Source organism: Equus quagga, chromosome 4 (assembly GCF_021613505.1).
Source record: "Equus quagga isolate Etosha38 chromosome 4, UCLA_HA_Equagga_1.0, whole genome shotgun sequence".
Taxonomy (NCBI): Eukaryota; Metazoa; Chordata; class Mammalia; order Perissodactyla; family Equidae; genus Equus; species Equus quagga.
Genome location: NC_060270.1, coordinates 15,881,050 through 15,902,412, shown reverse-complemented (window position 1 = coordinate 15,902,412; position 21,363 = coordinate 15,881,050). Strand labels below are relative to the sequence as shown.

The 21,363-nt window shown below is 38.0% G+C and overlaps 1 protein-coding gene across 2 annotated transcripts in view; it reads right to left on the bottom strand.

The window, feature by feature from the left end:
- Positions 1-18,624: 18,624 nt before the first annotated feature.
- ATP6V1A (ATPase H+ transporting V1 subunit A) overlaps positions 18,625-21,363 on the bottom strand; it is a 55,610-nt gene continuing 52,871 nt past the window's right edge. For both annotated transcript variants that reach the window (XM_046659288.1, XM_046659287.1), the window contains exon 15: positions 18,625-21,004. In XM_046659288.1, coding sequence (XP_046515244.1) covers positions 20,912-21,004 — 93 coding nt within the window. In that variant the 3' untranslated portion in view covers positions 18,625-20,911. The remainder of the gene's footprint in view (positions 21,005-21,363) is intronic.

Genomic DNA, 21,363 nt, shown 5'->3' with positions numbered 1-21,363 from the left:
CATAAAACCTGGCTCATAATAAACTCATGTCAATTTAAAGTTATAAATTGACTATGGATTATTTTTGTCCACAGGTTTTTCCTATAGATTTAATTGCACACCTCCAAAATAATGGGTAAATTTATTCATTGGAGAATTGTTAGCATTAGCAAAAATTGGAAACAAATGTTCATCAATGAAATCCTGGCTAAATAAACCATGTACATACACACATCCACTGGAATTCCATGCTGAATTTTTTTTAAAAAAGAGCGAGAGGGAATGACATCAACAAGAATGGCAGAATAGGGGCTGGCCCCATGTCCAAGTGGTTAAGATTGCACACTCCACTTCCACGGCCCAGGATTTCCCAGTTCGGATCCTGGACACGGACATGGCATCACTCATCAGGCCATACTGAGACCGCATCCCACATAGCACAACCAGAGGCACTCACAACTGTAATATACAACTGTGCACTGGGGGGCTTTGGGGAGAAGAAGAAGCAGAAAGAAAGAAAAAGATTGGCAACAGTTGTTAGCTCAGGTGCCAATCTTTGAAAAAAAAAAAAAAAAAGAATGGCAGAGTAGAGAACTCTGAAAGTCTGTACCTCTACAAAAGCAACAAATAAACTGGCAAAAACTGTCAGGAACAACTTATTTGGAACTCTGAAATCTAATCAAAAGCTTGAAATAATCAGGCAAATGCTTAATTAAGCAAAAACAGTTGAGTCTCAGAAAGCTTTGTGACATTTTAATTTACTGTGGTACCATCCCTCAGTCCACGATAGCCCACGTTCCTGGTATTGGTTTCTAGTATTGGAAGGAGTAGCACAGAACTTATTAAAGGATTGTAGTTGTTTGCTTTGACCTGTCTGGTGGCTCCCTGACGGACCAGCTCAAGGATTTGCCTATATTTCACCTAACTCCGAACTCTCCCAGGGATGGCAGCTACCTAAAGCAGGGGAGGAGGGCTGCATTTGTTAAACAAATTGGAAGGCAAATATATTAGCCACTACTACTTGGGGTAAGGGATAACAGTTGAGGCAAACAATAGACAATCTGAAAAGCTTGGGAGGAAAGGTTGGGGAATGAGATGCTTTGGGGGGATAAGGGCTTTGAAAATGTCCCACAAATTCCTGAGAATCTAGAAAAACCACCCAGAGCTGGGAGCATACACAGCAAAGACGTGAGAAGGCCCTCAGCTTTCTCCTCTGGCTGACCTTTGGGTTCTATGCCATCAGGAAGGGAAAGCTAAGGCAGAGTTGTAAACTGCCTGGCTGAGTGCTGAAAACACGCCCAGCACACACACACACACGCAGCCCATCTGCAAAGACTCGGAGATCCTTTTTTCTTTGTTTATTTCTTTTTTTTTGTTCCAAGAGTTTAAGGAAATCTCTGTCAAATCACAAGCTGATCACTAAGCTAACAGAACAGAGATTTCCGTGGCCGTACATGAAACTTTTACCAAATTAGATCAACTTACGAGGCACCTACCATAATCAAATTCATAGAGACAGAAGGTAGAATGGTGGTTTCAAGGGCTGGGGGAGGCCAGAATGGGAGCTATTGTTTAAATGCTCCCAAAGTGAAACTTTTGGATGGTGAAAATATTCTGAAGATGGAGGGTGGTGACGGTTGCACAGCAATATGAATGCACTTAATGCCACTAAACTGCACACTTAAAATGAATCAAATGGTAAATTTCACATTATGTATATTTTACCACAATAAAAATAATAGTTCATAAAAGTCACTAGACAAAGGACTACAAGTCACTAAACAAACAAAGAACACAAAAGTCACTAAACAAACCAACGAGTACTAGAACAAGCAGCAAGAACAAACCCCGGGGAGGGGAACAATCTGTTTTCCAGAGTGGCTACAATATAATATTCAAAATGTCCAGTTTTCAACAGAAATTACAAGTCTTGAAAGAAACAAGAAAGTATGACCTATATATAGGGGAAAATTAATAGAAATTGCCCCTGATGAAGCCCAGACATTGGACAGACAAGACTTTAAATCAACTATTTTATATGTGCTCAAAGAGCTAAGGAAACCATGTACAAAAATGGAAACCAGGAGAAGGATGTCTCACCAAATAGAGAATATCATTAGAGAAATTATAAAAGAACCACACATAAAAGAATCCTGGAGTTGGAAAATACAATAACTGAAATGAAAAATTCACCAGAAGGTTCGATAGCAGATTTGTGCTGGGCAGTTCTGGCTCAGGGTCTCGCAAGAGGTTGCTCTCAATAGTCATGTGGGGCTCCAGTCATCAAAAGGCCTGAGTGCGGCTGGAGGATCTACCTTCAAGGTCACACTTAAATGGCTGGCAACCTGGTGCTGGCTGTTGGTTTGGGGCCTCAATTCCTCTCCACATGGGCCTTTCCAAGAGGCTGCTTGAGTCCTCATGGCTTGGCAGTGCTTTTCTTCAGAGCATGTTGCTCCAAGAGACCAAGGTAAAAGTTGCAGTGCCTTTTATAACCCAGCCTTGGAAGTTACACACTGTCACTTACACCACATTCTATTGAGTTGAAGGGTCAGCTCTGATTCAGCGTGGGAGGAACTACACAAGGCCCGAATCCCAGAAGGCCAGGATCATTGGGGACCTTCTGGGAGGAAAGCTACCACAAGTGGTACAACAGTGTGGGAGAGCACACAGCCATCGCTTGAGAGGGCTGCGGGGAAACCAGTGTCCTTAGGGGAAAACTAGGTTTCAGTTAGAGCAAAGTGAAGAGAAATTTCAGAGAATTTTCAGAGAGAACTCCAAGAATTTAGGATATAGGGGATTTTGTTAATGTGTGATCTTGAATTCCACAGCACACCAAGAAGGAGTTTGAGAGTTGGGGATGGGGGAGATGGAATTTGATAAGAGGATGGAGAGAGCTGATTGGTGATGAGAGTTTGAGGGAGCTGGAATGAAGGACCACCAGGAAGCCTCGGGTGTCTTATATTGACTGATATAAATAGAACTATAGGGCATAACAAGATTAGTCTTGAGGACTGTATTAGTCAGGCTTCTCCAGAGAAACAGAACCAATTACATATATATATACACACACGTGTAGAAAGAGATTTATTATAAGGAATTGGCTCATGTCACTATAGAAGCTGAGAAGTCCCACAATCTGTCTTCTGCAAACTGGAAACCCAGGAAAGCCAGTGATACAGTTCTTAGAATCGGAGGGCTGATGGCGCAAGACCCAGTCCAAGGGCAGGAGAAGACTGATGTCCTAGCTCAAGCCTTCAGGCAGAGAGAGCAAATTCTCCCTCCCTCTGCCTTTTGTTCTGTTTAGGCCCTCAGCAGACTGAATGATGCCCACCTATACTGAGGAAGGTAATCTGCTTTACTCAGTCTACAGATTCGAAGGCCGATCTCGTCTGAAGACACCCTCACAGGCACACCCAGAAATAATGTTTGGCCAAATATCTGGGCACCTCATGATCCAGTCAAGTTGACACATAAAATTACCCATCACAATGGCTTTGAGGCAGATAGTAGTGGCGACCATACGAGTGTTAAGGAAATAGATATGAGTACTGCCTGGAGTACACACAGTCCTGGGGCCACCTCTCCATTCCTTCCCACTGAGCCCCATAGGAAGGCCAGAAAAAATGAAAAAGAGTATGCCACTTTTTACCCCTTCACTAAGTGAAATTTTCTTGAAGTGTAACTCTTACTTACATTTTATTATTAGAAAGAGATTTAAGGACTTTACAAATTTCACTCTTTCAAATTTTTTTAATGTTCAGTATGACTGGTTGTAGCACAGATCCTTGGAAAATACCACTCCTAATTTTTATCACTTTTTCTAGTGCTGCTAACCCATAAACAGTGAGTTAATATATCTGTACATATGTACCTAATTTTGTTCCTTCCTGAAACCCACCAAAATGACAAGAAGAGGAGTTATAGACAAAGAAGAACAGATGAGGAAATAAGAGCAAGGAAATTTCCTAAGCTAGAAAGCAGCGGAGCAAGTGGGAACTGATTTATAGAACTGAGAAAGCCAAGTCCTAAACTGATAGTGGGGGAAACTGAGGACTGACCTAATGGATCCCACAGAGTCCTGAAAAGGCATGAGAATTGCAACACCAAATATCCTTGGAACTGATGATAAATAAGAAGGAGAGGGGAGCAGACGAGTAGCTAAAATAAGGATGAAGGTGAAAGTTGCTTGAGAAGCGTTCATATCCCCAGACCACCTCTGCACCCCGGGCTGCTAGGCAACTGTGTGATTTTAGGATGTGCAATGTTTCAAAAAGTTTACCACCCTACCTTGGAAAAAACCTGCTGGAGAAACTGCTCATGGAGAAATGAGGGAAGACAAAATGTAGGATATGAAAAACAGGAAGTAGAACCAGGAGAGAGATGAGGGGAATCCCCAGATGATGCAAAAGAGAGATCCCAGAATGACAACTGGGATGGGAAACAGAAGGCCACCAGTTTAGATTGGGGCAGTGCAACTCAGACAAACCGAGTGAGCACGGTCTGTCCTTAGCTGAGGATAGAATCCCCCCATGGCCTTGCTCAGATTCTTCTCTGTTCTCAACTTGTGAAATTCCTAGTCTCCCTCCATGCTCTGTGGCTCTGCTCCACAGCTTTGTACTTTGACTTCCTCCTGAGAGCTGGAAGTAGCCAGAGGAGGTTTAGAAGCAGAAAACACAGAGCAGTCCACTCTCTGACCATAGTTTTGCTAAATGTCTGATATCTGGTCCAGGAGCCCCAACTAAGGTGAGTCCTATGCTTGCCAGGGCTCCGTAAGGCCTTCCCCACTGACTTCCCTAGGAGAGATTCTTGCGAATGCTCAGGGAACCTGGTGCCAAATCATGACCTGTTCTCTGTTCTGTTTATTTACTCCTAGAAGCCATTATCTGATAATGGCAACATCGCCCTTTTCTTACCCAGGAAGATTGGTGCTTGCTACTCAGCTTTTCCTTCTGAACTAAGGAATATATTCTTTAGGAATACATATATGGGTGGTAAATCTACAAATTGAAACAAGAGACTGATTAACACAGAAGTCAGAGTAATGTTTAACTTTGGGGAGAGGAAGATGGATGCAATTGAGGAGGGACACAGAGGGTTTCCATGTTACTTGAATGTTCTAGTTCTCAATCTGAGTAATGCGTATATGCATATTTATGTTATTTTTAAAATTGTTCATGTAAATATAACATATCCTTCTGTATGCATGATATATTTCACAGTATTTTTAAGTAAATAAAAAACAAACAATTAACAAAAGTAATTATCTTTTTATTTAAATGTTGCTTATTGAATGTTGGATTGACAAAAAAAATCTAGTTTTGATTTGAATAGTTTTTATAAGCTGCAAGTAACTGGAATATATTTTTAACCTAATAGGAAAGAACCAATAGAGAAAAAGGGGTTGAAGTTAGAGAAAAAGATAACATTTCCTGGGAGAGTAGGGTGAAATCCATTGGACAGAACAACTTCAGAGACTGGTAAAAGTTAAGGATACATGTGAAGTGGAAGCTAGCACTGGGGTGTTGCAAGCTGAGACGGTTCCTGCGTCATTTTCTAAAGGTATTGGGTTTCTAGGCTTCATTTCATTGAATTGCGAATTATTTAAATCCACCTTGAGCCAATTTCTGAAAGGGGATGCCTTATATTATCTAATGCAGCATTATAACCTATGGAGTGAAGTAAATAAAAATACCTAAATTTGACCTGCCATTTCACAGCCCTCTCCTATCCCTTTGTCTTAATGATATTTACTTAACCTCACAATTTTGGCATTGCTATTTTAAGTAGAAATGCTTTGCTTTTACAAAGATATACAGAAATGTTTTCTGATAGACTATTGATAGTGTAATTAAATTCAGATTATCATCAAACATGTTGAGACAATGTTTTCCTTTATATAATACTCTTCCTGGAAATTAGACATATTTAGAAACTACATTATCTCTAATATTGAATCTAACAGGCCACTGGAGTATTATTTTTTCAAAATCTCTAGTGGGATCATTAGCAATGTAGCAGTTATAATTCATGGATAAGTGTTCATTCTGCCTACTAAAGATAAGAATAGAAATTGTGCTTATTGTGGTTAGAACCCAACGCTAAATATATATAAATTATAAAATATGTGGTATTTTAGTGTAGCTATGTTTGTTGGAAACAGAGAAGAGAATACTTGTGTCAGTGAGTATCTTACCTCGACCACACAATGGTGCATTTGAAAGTAAGTACAACCCCTGGAAAACACCATCTGTATGCGATTCAGATCCTGGAGCAGAAGAAAGGCATAGAAGAAAAAGATGTAGACTTGTATTCTCAATTGTCTCAAAATGAAGGCTACTATTTGAAGGGCTTCTTTGAGTAAAACTTCTCAGAACAAGAAGCTGACCATATTCAACATGGCTGGAAGAATCATAGTAGTTATTTCTATTCAGTGACGATTTCTGTGGAAGGGAAAATGGTACCGGGGGAATAAATGAAAGGGTAATGTATTCAGTTCAGTTCCGTAGAAGCTGAGGCTGAGAAAGAGATTCCTGTGAAAGTGACTTATTGAGGCAGTGCTGGCAGGTGAAACTTGTTAAGGGAGTGAGGGCGGCAGGGAAGGAGAGAAGAAGCAGATGCTGCTGTGGGGGCAGGTGAAGTTTATCCTCAGCCTGATCCCAGCGGGAGCTCTACAGCATGAATGTCCTCCCACATTGGTCTTTGATACCCTCATATTGGCTTGGGACCACTGGCAGGGTGGGATGTGGGGGCAGACACACAGTTCTTAACCTTCTAGATGTGGCACCTCCTATTTCTAGAGGGCAGCGTTTCAGTACAAATGTGCTGCTGTGAGTTCTTCACAGTCAACACTCGATCAAAGGATGTGAACTGGCCTAGTAGAGCGGCAAAGGGCAGTTCACCAACAGGGTCAAGTACAGGTGATAGTTTTATTTGTGGTTTTTTTTTTTCTTCTATCCTAACACCTCACCATTTACTTCAGTAGCATATTTTCACTCTAGAACATTTTTGATAGTAACCATTAATATATTAAAAATAAAACGATTCTAGTATTTAAACACCTTTTTATTTAACATTTGGGTTCATTGTTATCTAATACTTTAAAAAATAAAAAAAAAAGGTTAAATTACTTTTCATAAAAGTCACTGAAAGTCTTCAGTCTAAATAAGGCTTATAGTTGAGTGGTTAAGGGAAGAGGCTTCGAGTAAAATAGAAGTGGATTTAAATCCTGGCTCCAGTGTTCACCAGCTGTGTGATTGTGTGCTAGTTTCTTCTATGTTTCTCACCTGCTTCTTTAGCTGGAAAAAAAGAGGAGTAATAATAGTAACCCCTTCTTAAAGTTGTTGTAAGGTCTAAAGAATACATGATAGTGTTCGATTTCCATGGAAATGGGACATCCATCCATCCATGCATCCATCTATCCATGGGCCACATAATTGGACCAACCTTTCCACTAAAAATAACTAAAAATGTTTTATAAAATATTTTTCAAAAATCTTTGGTAAATCATCAGAAAGCTAACAAGATACCAAGAATTATCAGGCCGATGTCCAAGAAACCCAGAAAAATGAGCAAAGCAATAAAGCTGCTTTTGCCCTAAATCCGGCCAAACCCTAAGGTTTAGTTTTCAAGGCCTGGTTGTGAGAATGACAGAAGACAAAGCCCCAGTGTGGAGAGTCTAACAGGCAACCACCTCCCCATAAAGCCAGGAGGGAACTTGAAGAAAACCCATCCCAAGCTGTTGCCTCCAAGAGATTAGAAGGTGGGTTGGGGAGCGCATATCTGAAAATTTGCAGTTATAAACCACAGATTTTGCTGCTTTGCAAACCATACGCACACTACCTAGGTGGTCCAAAGAAGCTTCAAGCTGTGACTTTAGTTCAAAACCATCCTGGAAGTCCTTTTTCAGAGAAGAGCCCCAGCTATAGAAGGCATGCTAAAATTGGATATCGAAAGTATGAAATAATGGATCTAGACTTGTGCTCTCCAGTACAGCAACCATTAACCACAATTTGCTATTTAAATTTAAATTGATTAAAATTCAAATTCAGTTCCTCAGTCACACTACCACATTTCAAATGCTCAATTGATTAGTGGCTACTCTATTGAGAGCACAGATTTAGAACATTTCCATCAGCTGAAAGTTCTACTGCACAGCCCTGATCAAGACGGTGGTCATCAATGGCTGCTAAAACCATTAGAAGAAATATGAGGACGTTAAAGTGGATGGGTTGGCTGAAAACATTTAAACCTCTGAGCAGTTTTAATACACACACACATACACACGTGCATGGGTTTTTTTAAACACATGTAACCGTCATAGGACTTGCATCCATAATCTAAAATAACTGTAAGTCCACCAGAAAAAGCAAGACAACTCAATTTTAAAATGGGACTAATACTTGAACAGGTGTTTCATATATCCAATAAACATGAATTGTGCTAAATTTCATTAACCAGCAGAAAAATGCATATTAAAACAATGACATGTCACCACTCACCACAGATGGGCTAGATTAAAAAGATTGACAATACCAAGTGTTGATGGGGATGCAGGGAACTGGAACTCTCATTTGCTGTTGTTGGGAGGGTATATTGCCACAACCACTTGGAAAATTGTCAGTATCTACTAAAGTGGAACATAAGCATTAGTATGACATAGCATTTTCACTCCTTGGGCTATGCCCAAAATATGCATTCATATGTGCACCAAAGACACATGAAAGAATATTCACAGCAATAGTATCTGCAATAGCCCCAAAATTGAACCAACTCAAATATTTATCATCAGTAAAACTGATAACTAATGATATAGCCACACAATTGAATCTATAGATTGATGAAAATGAAATAACTACTGCTATATGCAAAAGCGTGGGTGGTTCTCACAAATATAGTTCAGAATGAAAGAAGCCAGGTAAAAGAGAAACATTCTTATAATCCCATTCATAAAACATTCAAATATAGATGCCACGTCATTAGATCTTTGGGGTGGGTTAGTGGCTACGAGGGCCTTGTGGATGACCCTATGATCTAATTGTAAATCTGGCTGTTATTTACTCATGGTATTCATTTGTGAAAATTCAAGCTGCATACAAAAGATTTGTGCACTTTCTGTTTGTAAGTTATATTTCAATAAAAGATTATTTAAAGAGATACCATGTATATTAACATGCGTAATACGAAGAGGATGAAGTAAGAAAATAAATAAGACCATGAGGAAGCAATTAGCTCCAGAATATGGGGTTTGCTTCAGGACAAAGGACCAGTTTCTTTAACAAATCAATGACATGAACAAAGGGAGGTCTACTCCGGATTCACAAAAACTTAAGACACATAACAACCAAATGCGATGTGTGGGTCTCATTCAGGTTCTGATCTGAAAAAAAAAACTAAGAATTTGTTTAAAAACCACTGGGGAAATTTGAACACCATCTGCATATTAAATAATATTTATTATTAAAATTAAATAATATTAAGGAATTACTTTTGTTATGTAGGATAATTGTGGTTATGTAATTGTTAGGTATTGTGGTTATATAAAAAAAGCCCTTAGTTTTTGCTGATGGGTTTTGAAATATTTGGTGGAGAAATGTCATGATGTGTATGGTTTACTTTAAAATAGTTCAGAAAAATAATACAATGTGGCAAAATATTAATAATTGTTCAATGTAGCTAATTGGTATATTTGGGTTCATTATACTATTATCTCTACTTTTCTGGATATTTGAAATTTTTCATGATAAATGTTTTGTAAAAATTAAGTGATGTAGTTACAAGGGGTTAGGGATGGGTTGGGAGGTAAGAGAATGGTAGGAGGGAGGGAGGCGTGGTTACGAAGGGTCAATAGCAAGGATCTTTGTGGTGATGGGGCTATTCTGTATTTTGACTGGTGGTAGATACCTGAACCTACATATGTGATCAAATTGCATAGAACTAAATCCACACACCCCAGTAGAAGTAAACCTGGTGAAATCTGAATGAGACTGGTGAGGTGTGTCAGTAACATTGTCCTGGTTGTGATATTATACTACACTTTTGCAAGATGTTACCATTGGGGGAAACTGAATAAAGGATACATGTTATCTCTGTATTATTTCTTACAAGTGCCTGTAAATCTATAATTGTCTCAAAGTTTAATTAAAAATTTAAAAATAAATAAAAATAAACAATGACATAGCCATACAATGTATCATTACTTGGCCTTTATAAGGAACGATATAAAAATTTATGCAGCCAAATGGTTAGCTTTCCAACATATATTATTAAGTAAAAAAAGAAACCAGATACGGAATAACATGTATGTTATATTTCTGAGTGCTTTTAAGTATGTATTTGTGTGTATGGGGAATTTCCAGAAGTATAAACAAACAAAAATAAATAGTCACCTCTGAGGAATATACCTTATACCAGTTTTTTTTTTCATTTTTGAATTTTATTATCATAAGATATACATTACATAAAGTTCATCATTTTTACGGTTTTAGGTACACAATTCAATGGCATTAAGTACATTCACATTATTGTGCAACCAATACCACCACCATCTCCAGGACTTTTTTCATCTTCCCAAACTGAAACGCCATACTCATTAAACAAGAATTCCCCATATCTCTTTCCCCCAGCTCCTGGCAGCCATCATTATACTTTCCGTCTATGAATTTGACAGCTATAGGAACCTCACGTAAGTGGAGTCATACAGTTTATTTGTCCTTTTGTGACTGGCTTATTTCATTTAGCATAATGTATTCAAGGTTCATCTGCATTGTAACATGTGTCAGAATTTCCTTTGTTTTTAAGGCTGAATACTATTCCATTGTGTATATATACTACATTTTATTTATCTATTCATCCATCAATGAACACTTGAGTTGCTTCCATATTTTGGTGATTGTGAATAATGCTGCTATGAATGTGGGTGTACAAATATCTGTTCAAGTCCCCATTCCTTATGCCTGTTTTAAAAAATATACTTTTAGGGGCTGGCCCCAAGGCCTGGTGGTTAAGTTTGACGTGTTGCACTTCGGCAGCCCAGGTTTGGTTCCTGGGCCCAGACCTACACCACTCGTCAGCAGCCACACTGTGGTGGTGAACCACACACAGCATAGAGGAAGATTGGCACAGATATTAGCTCAGGGTGAATCTTCCTCAGCAAAGAAATATATATATACTATTTAATAATAACATATTTATTTATATATATTTATATATAATATATTTTATATATAACTTTATATATAATATAATATATTATATTAAATATATTATTTTTATAAATATATATGTTTAAATAGCTAAATAAATATATGCATTGCTTATAAAAAAATTAAGTGCTTAAGAATAAATCTAACAAGAGTTGTACCAGGCTTCTTTTTAAAAAAATTTTTATAAATAATTATTAAGAAACTTTAAAGAAGATAAAAATAAATGGATTGATGTACCATGTTCATGGATTGAAATACTCAATATTTTTAAATGTCAAATATCTCTCAAATTTACATTAAATCTATTCTAATTAAAATTACAATCTTGTTCTAAAATTTATACAGAATTGCAAAGAATAACCAAGATAAATTCAAAGAACAAAGAGGTAAGATTTGTCCTACTATACATCCAAACTTATTATAAAACTACAGTAACAAACACAGAGTAGTAATAGTACAAGGATAGACAAATATGACCAATGACAAAGAATAGAGAAATTCCCCACTTCTAAGGACACGACTTCTGGTAGAAGTGGTGTTATGTAGCCATGGGGAAAGGATGGACTTTAGAGTCACTGATTCTGAGAAGACAGGGCACTCACGTGGAACAGGCATTCACTTTCTATCATACCTAAATGTGAAAGACAAATAATATAAATTTTAGAAGATAATATTAGAGAATATCTTCATGAATTTCAGGATTTTCAAACACAAGACACAAGAAAAGTACCAATCACAAGGGAGGGATAAATTTAACGATATTAAAATTTAGAACTTCTATTCATGTAGGCACAGATAATTATCAGCAAATGTTAAGCTTATGAAAATGTCTAGTGGAATATGTGAGATCTGTGCAGGATACAGGGTGATTCTTCATTCCTTCACATTTCAAAATATCTAGTGTCTTTGGCCCCACCCACTAAATATCACTGGCAAAGAACTCTCCACTCAACACACACACACACACACACACACACACACACTCACACACATTCATTGTGACACATTTTAAAGACCTTCATAAATTTCCAAGACCCCGAGGGATGATGCCACCATCATTGAGAAATCCTAATCTTTGCATTGGTTCATGGCTGCCTGGAATAAAGGCTACATCTCCCAATTTCCTTTTCTGATAGGCATGGCCTTGTAACTAAGTACTGGTCAATCATACCTTAGTAGAAATGCCCTTAAAGGGAAAGGACCTGTTCTTCGTATTCCTGATGTTTGGAATATGCTATGTAGGCTTGAAGGCAGGAGCTGGAGCAGCCACCTTGGGCTATAACATGGAAGACATGTATTGAGGATGGAGAAGAACAAACTCAGGTACCTGAAGATCATTATCTGCCTTACCTGGAATGCTTACTTACGTGAAAGAAAGAAACTTCAATCGTATTTTAACCACTTTATTTTGGATTTCTGTCACTCAAGCTGAAGCTAATCATAACTAAAACAAGCAGATATTTTGATCATCCCTATTTTACAGACGAGAAAGCTGAGAGGCTAAGTTGATTGCTCAAGGTTGTTAAGCTAGTAAGTAGCAGAGTTGGGATTTGAAAATAGACAGTCCAACTTAAGACCTTGTGCTCTTACTGACCATGATATTTTTTCTCTATTAGACAAAGGGGTAAGAAACTACTGGAACAAGAGCAATTGATGATATTTTAAGTATGAGCTAATTGTTGCAGCGAAGTTCTCAGGAGATGATGGGTATGGTAATGAGACCAGCTATGTTTTAAAGCTCTGGAAAGAAATACACATTTGCGTCATTTAGTTAAACATATCACGTAGCTGTAATTCAGGAATTCTTTTCTCAGAAAGCAGGCTGATCTTTTTCGCTTGCTCCTGTTGTGTTTATGGAGTAAGTTATTTTAATGAAGTGTAATTTTAAAAGCTTCAGTTCATAATATTTAAATTTCTGTTGTTTATATTTCATCCCAACTTACTGTAAAATCAAGGTACATATTTCCCATTCTGCTCAATCTGTAGATTCAATAGTCTGTGTTTCTCTTTACAAAGTTTCTAGGCGTTAATTTTCTCATGAAAATATATTTTGAGGACATAGTACAGGTGACTCTTGCTATGACATAGGCCATTGGGGGGGGGGGGCAAGAATTCTAAGTAAAGTTATAATCTAATGAATGGATGTCTTAAATAAGTTGGTCACTGAATTTGGGATAGATCACAGGCAATGTGGCAAAACTCCCTTTGGGAAGCCCTAAAGACGCCTCAAAGAAACAGACCAGCTGCAGAGGTATGTTGTGTTCTTTCTTTCCTGAGCAACTCTATGAATAACAGGCATTTATTTAATTATGGTTATTACGAAAGAGCACAGTAAGAGTGAATTCTCAAGCTGAACTGGCACTGGTTTAATCAAAGTAATCCACTTCGTGCTGCTACAGGAAAGAAATATATGTGAAATGGTGTCTTGTCAGTTTATTCTATTTTATTTAATTTTTAACTTTAACTTTTTGACTAAGTAACAGTCAAATGTCAAGAAATATGTTTTATTATTTTTGAATTAGTCACCTCCTGAACGGTTTTGCATTTGATGATGAGTTTCTCTATGGAATCAGGCCAATGTTGGGGCCTTTTAAAAGTGTTCAGTAAGCACTTACATTTTAACAGGCACTAAAACAATCAGTCCAACTTTTAACTTACAAGCAGGTTTGCTAAAATTTCTGGTTTCAAGGTTGCTTCATGATTTTTGCCATATCTTCTTATTGTCTGTAATTTTCTATACTTAACATTTTTCTTTAGAAATGACTCACTTAAAAAAATATTTACTAGTTTGGCCTCCTCCTCAAGCAAATCCTTGAAATCTTGGATACGAAGTACTAAATGTTTGCTTTTATACATTAAGATGTATACTCATCGATCCCCCTCTGAAAACCATCTCACGCCCACACAGCTGTGCTGCGCTGGTCTCCCTTCAGGAAAAGGATGTTGCCCAGATGACAGGAGGGTGGTCAGCTGACAGCCTCCACCTGTCAACTCCTTCCAGGTCAGGTCTCGCCAATGATCCCACCTCACCTGAGGTCACATCCTCACAGGGTGGCCTGAACCTGGACCCTGAGAGAGGCAGGAGTAACAAGGCCCGGCCGTTTCAGCCTAATGCATGTCAACTCTGACGGGCAACATTTGCTCCAGAGCTTCCCACAGCAGTGGCCAAGGCTTTGTCAGGCCTGCTTTGTATTTTGACTTCCTCTACGCCCATCCCTGCTTTGCCCCGCTCCTTTCTCAAGTGTTGATTCCAGATAAACAACTTGTACCGCCATCTCCATCTCAGCATCTGTTTCTAAAGATCCCAAACTGTACCACCACACTTGAGGAAATACTGTCCTAAAGCATTTTAGGACAGGTGTCAAAAGGTCTCTATGAAGACTATAAATTAAAGCATACAATTTAAAAATAAAGGCAATGAATATGATTTTGTGTGATTGAAGGCAAGTTGGTTGTTATACAAGGTGTCTGAAATTCCTAGTGCAATTTTAAGTCATCAGGTAAATGCTAGATGTACCGGCTATTTGGAAGCTACAATACAAGAGCTATTCAGATGATGCTTGAAAATCACACTGAAACATCATCTTAGTGGATTAAAGAAAAAGGAGTCTTAAATTTCAGGATAAATGCTGTTTTTTAAAAATGGAACTCGATACTCTTTTATAATTACATTCACAAATTAAGCCTGTGTGTTGACAAAATTCAAATACGTCACAGAATTTTGATTCCTTTTTGAAATCTCCTGCGCGTAATGAAATGGGCAGAAGAGAAGCGGCTGGTCCGTTCGGTAAATACCTGAAACTACCGTAACAGACTCCTGTCTGAAATGCACAAATATAACAATGATTACTGCTCAGATTTCAGGGTTTACAAAAACATTGCCCTCCTGCCAGGCTACCGTGAATCTGTCAGAATGTGCGACTCAGCTGAGCACTGTTTAAAGTCGGTGACAAGGGATGTCCTAAAGGACACATGGCTCAGCAAAGTCTCCTAAGACTGAGATTGCGGTAAAAACAGTTAACATTCCTCTGAATGCTTATTTAAATTTAAGTCTCCTGTGTTACCTTTCACATCTAAGCGCTGCAAAAGACACCTGCTTCCTAAAACTTGCCCCATGGTAAGAATTCCCTGAGATGTTCGTTAAGTTGATTTCTATATCCTTCCCTTAGAATAGAGGTTCCAAGTGAGTTGGTGTGGTGCCGGCCGCGGAATCCATATCATTAATGCAGTCCCATGTCTCTTATATTCAGACAAGTTTAGGAAACAGCTAATTAAGATATATATGATTGTTCAAAACATCAAACCTTCTTTTAACAGCTATCCATTGCTGCTTTGAGGACTGTGATGTGTAGTCACGGACACCTGAAGACACATATCTAAGCACCTGGCTACGGCACCGTTAATGAGGGCAGCAGCATCCTGACGGTGTGCTGTGCTTAGCTTCACTCTGTTCCAAGGACAGACTACACCCCAAATCCTGGTCAGCTGTCTGGCAAAGTTACTGGTTGCAAAGGGAACTGAGAGTTCCTGAACTGAAAAATTCAAATCCATCACCACTGCTAGAAAAGTACAGGTTTAAAAATCAAACAAACAAAAACGTGATCATTTTATTATTCAGCAACATTTAAAAGCATTTTCAAACCACCACTGTACATTTCTTAGTGCAAAACTACTTTCAATAAATAGAAATCTCTTCAGTGTAATCATTATTATTATTATTTTTTTGGTAAACTTATTAAGTATGACACACATACAGGAAAGTGCTTGAATCATGTGTGTGATGTTTTCAAAATGAACACACTCATGTAAACAGGACCCACATCAACTTAGAACATTCCCGACACCCCAGAAGTCCCCCCATCTGCCACCCTCCTTTTGTTAACCCCCCCCTTCCTCACCAGGTCTAACTCAGATCCTGACTTCAAACACCATATATTACTTTTATGTTTTTGAATTCTATATAAACGGAATCATGCAGTATATATTCTTTTGTTTCGCTTCTTTAACTAAATATTACGTTTGTGAGATTCATGCATGTTGCTGCATTAACTCTCATTTCTGTATAGTATTTTACAATTTACTTATCGGTTCTTCTAAACTGCCATCTAGGTAGTGTCCAGTTTGGAACTATTACAAATAGTACTGCTATGAACGTTTTGGTATGTTTCTTTTAGTGACACATATACGTACGCATTTCTCTTGTGCATAGACCTAGGAATGGGATTCACATATCACTAGGTATTCCTAATTCAACTTTGTAGATACGATCAGAATGTTCTCCAATGTGGTTGTACAAATTTACACTCCCACCAAAAATGTATGACAGTTCCAGTTGCTCCACATCCTCACCAACACTAGGTATTCTCTCTCCTTTCCATTTCAGACCTTCTGGTGAGTATGTAATGGTATCATATTGTAATTTTAATTTGTATTTCCCTGATGACTAGAAGCTGAGTATCTCATATATCAACTGGCCATTTTGTGAAGTGCCTGTCCAAGCCTTTCACCCACTTATCTATTAAGATCCTTCCTTTTTTTTCACTTGTAGGAGTTCTTTACATATTCTGCATAGAGTCCTTGTAAGATTTTATTATTGTTTATATTTTTGTTCCTACCCACTTTGAAGACGTCTAGGTAATTTTAGTAAAAATGGTTGAACTTCTAGATTCATCTTCCTAAACTCTGGCTCAAACTCTAAGTTTCTCAGTCACGTTTTCCTTCTTAAAATAAATGAGTCATCACGCTGTCCACGACCACCTTGCCTAGCCAGTCATTCCTCCCTACTTTTCCTCTGGTTATTTTATCTATCTGACATTTATTCAACCCGACTTCTTGGCTCTAGATGAGAAGTGCCTACCTAAGGAAAAGATATAAAGTATGATTTACTGCAAGGAGACACCAGAAATCAGGAGGACTGAATTCTGATATTAAGTAGCTGTGTGACACTGGGCAACTTTTCTGGACTTCAATTTCCTCTTCTGTATTAATGAGGGGGTTGGAATAAATGATCAAAATCTCCATTAATCTAAGAAGCTGCTTTACTTTCAGGAGCATTAAACCCCACATCTCCCTATTTATAACCATGACCGGTGTGTGTACTATCTGCTCTTTAAAAAAGTCTTCTCTTTTAAAAAAACTCTTTTCGAAGAGTGTCCTGACCCTTTTACAGGGTGCCTCCTTATTTTGCATAACAATGGCTTTCCAGTTCTGATTGAATGATCGTTTTGCCCCTGGGTTCTTAAGAGACCCAAAGCAGCTGCTAGTAGTGCCCACCTAAATCTCCCTGGCCGTGACCCCCATCTCAGTGCACACCAGTCTGACCGCCCAACTGCCCACACCTAGATCTCTTTGCAGAGGGTTTTCTGCGGCCACCAGTGCCTGCTCTACCTACATGCATGTGCTGGGCGTTGACTTTCCCTGTCTTTGTGGGAACAGCCTTCAAGGGATGATTGACAGGAGCTGGTTGTCAATCAATGACGGATGAATGCGCTCTGGTTCCCTTGCACCCTGGGATAACTGAGGAGCATATTCTTCAACTGCTCCCAGGACGCCCCAGCAGCCTTGTGCTCAATAGTCCAAAGTGTTGATTTGCTGGATAATGAACACTTTCATTGGCTTTCTTCAATTTTGCCTCAATTCTCTACTCTTCTACTGGTGTTTCCTAGGATAACACCCCAAATAACCTGCCTGCACTCTAACACTTATCTCAGAGTCAACTTCTGGGGGAACTCAAACTCAGAGGAAGCCCGTAGAACAACTTCAGTGGCATTTTATCATGCCTCACCTGGGAAAGTTGGTTCCCTTCTTTGAGCTCTGAGATTGCAGCAATACATTAAAACTAATAACCTGAACATTTTGGGATATTATCAAATGGACTAAAAATTACCCAAACATTCTATAATGAATAAGCTTTCCTGTGAATTTTTAAATATTTCTCTACTTAAACTTGGCATTCCATAGCAATACAGAGTTGTTCATTCCACACTGCTTCTTCACTCCCTTGGAAATTGTTAAAAATACACTTATGGAAATAAAATATGTCCCAAGTAACATGTTGCTCCATTAGAGCTTATAATTTGGCTTGCAAAATCATGAATTACAAGCTTTAGTTCATTTGCCAAAAATAGAGATGTCCGCTAATCTCCTTTAATTTATAAGTGTATTTTAAGAAACCATTCACTTTTCAATTTAAAGTAATATTCAGAATGATATGGGATTCTGTATACCATATTTCCAAATCATAGTGGTACACGATTACAGAACTTTTTGCAGTCTATACTGAGGGCCCCAATTCAATTTCAGGATCTCAAGTGACAATCTATAAAGAAAGGGAGAAATAAAACATTTTAAAGTTCATACTGAAAACAGTAAGTCAAAATACAACAATGTACATTGTTTTTTAGCAGGTCTTGCCACACACACACACACACAAAAGAAAAAAATGTTAATTTAAATCCACTTTTTATTCTTTCATAGATTTTAACAATTATACACAACTTTTAACATAAAGATAGTGAAATCTCAAGGATAGGGAGGCAATATATATGGCCTCTTCTATTCGTTCTTCAGGATGGAAGGACATTTCCAAAGGGTACAATGTGTAAGATTTAACACTGGAAAAATACGTATGAAACTTGTTTAACTGGCTGCACTTAGGACCAGGCACAGCACAATAAATATAGAACTGCATCATCTTTTTAAAAGACTGTTGTAATTTTAACACATTCTTACTAAAGAAATATGATCAATGACCAATCTGAAGTTCCACAACATACAGGTGAAGGGACACTGACAAGGAATATCTGAGCACAGTTTCTCTAGCATCTTCACACTCATACATCAACATTCTTAAAAAGGAGTAAGAATGTACACTGCAAATTCAGAACAGCAGACAACAAACCTGGTCGAACTTTCTTCACTGTATCATTCATTACTATCACAGTCCTAGTTTGCTGGTAGGTATAAGGTAGGAATAGAAAGTTTTTGAAACCTTTGAACGTCCACTGGTCTTAGGGCCTCCGGGTAGGAGGCCACACTGGAAGCAAACTGATTAAGCAGCACCATTAAGTCCATATCTCAACAAATCATTGCATCATTTTTCTCTTCCAATATTCTGAAAGGTTAAAAAAAGTTGCATGGAAGAATACCTATCCTGTATAGCAGGCCACTGTCAGGACATGCAATCTGCAAGGATTTAAACAAACTATAGCTGAATTCTCTACAGATTACATCTTTCCTTAACAGACCAAGAGAAATACATTACCTAAAAATTTAAATAACATACTGAGGCATAAAATAAATACTTTATTTATGCTATCACATTTGGGTATTTGAGGCTGTTAGATATGTTCATATACCCTTCCCTATTCCCAAAGAGGAAGCAATGGTACCAGTACTATTGGTCCGAAAGAGTGAATGGGAAATTGTTGCTCTCAGAGCTTTTCTGCTGTGTGCCTTATTATACAAATACAGAAATTATTATTTTAAACATATACTTAAAAGACAGGATGAAATGATCTTTTTTTGACATGACCCAGATTCTGTTATCAGCAGATACAAGAATTAATTTCATTCCTATTACAGAATGGAAGCTGTTGTGCTGCTTTGGCTAAAGATACTCTGAGCAATCTTTTGAGCCAATGAATCAAAAACCACATGAAAAGTACTATTTTCTACAATTGGTAAACTGGTTGTTCAAAAATTCAATAAGGAAACAAAAATGCAAACACGTGACACATGTATCTTGTAAAAACATAATGCCACTCTGGCCCCAAGAACCGCTACAGTCCAGCTGGTCCTTAAAGGTGCAAAAGCCTCTAACCACAACTAAATATATTCTCTGTGGCATTTTACTGCCCATCCCACCGTCACATGATTCTTAGAAGCTGAGGCTTCTAAGACATTTGAGGAAAAGAAAGAGGGTGTGATGTGGATCAAGTTCTCAGTGATTGTTTTAAATGTAATTTTAAAAAGAATTTACCAGTAACGCAGTAGAATAATTCTTGATACTGAATTTTTCCTAATGATACAAAATATGCTTTAACAAATGATGTTAATCTAAGTTTGACCACTTGGCTCCTTTTTCACTTTTTCAGAGGGTACTGATTCACATATTGTGCTGAGCCCCACAAATGCCTGTTTTGAACAGGATAGTTCCCAACAGTTTCCCATAAATAATCCTGATTTATACTGGGAGAAGCAATGCATAACTGGAAGATTAATCATTCATGTTTTGAAAAAGCAATTATTTCCTGCAAAGCAGTTACTTAGCAAACCACTAAGCTACAGATAGCCTTATCACATTGATACTGAGTCATTTCACAGAGTACCTGTCAAAATGTATAGAAATCTGGCCTTCCATTCCAAATCCACTGTGAAGAGAGCACATGCAGTAGTCCTGTTTACAAGTTAACAGTGATGAGGAAAGGGCAAACCCAGGATGCAGAGGGCCGTGGCCCTAAGTGCGAGTTTACAGTAGTGCAGCCATCGTACATCATGTTTATCACATTCACCACTTCGGAGAAAGGATCAGGGAGGCCCTTCAAACACTGGAACAAAGGAATGTTTGTTTATATAAGACCTACCAAATAAACAGGGAAACAAATGATAACACACGTAGGCACTAGTCTCAAAGCTGCACAATAAAGAGGCAAATGATTTGAGATGAGAAATTGAGGAAAATATACACATATGAGAGCTTGCTGAGGAAAAGGAAGAAAGAAATCACAGTTCTAATCTTCAAGGCTACGGAATGCATTCTGCATATCTTCAAGAAGTTGTGCATAGTCGGCTTTGATCTTTGCCTCACCATCTTTCACTGGATCCTGAAAAAAGACATTACAGAATTCAATTTACCTTTGGAAAAGAATTTTCAGAATATGTAGTAAGTTACTTATATTTACTATATTTTGAGTATTGGGTTAAGTCAGGTACACTGGTAAAACACAGGCAGGAGTCAAAATTACCCTTATTTTCCTTTTTTCTTTTAAGGGTAGAAATGTATAAATGGAGTAATACTCCAACCAAACAGAAAGAAGACAAAATTTCAGTTTTGTATTTTGTCTGCTAATTGTATTCAATGACCAATGGATTTATCCTCAACAATATGCAAAATATTGGGAAATTAGGCAGCATCATGTATTAGATGCATTCCACTGCACGTGTATGATAGTTGGAATTAATT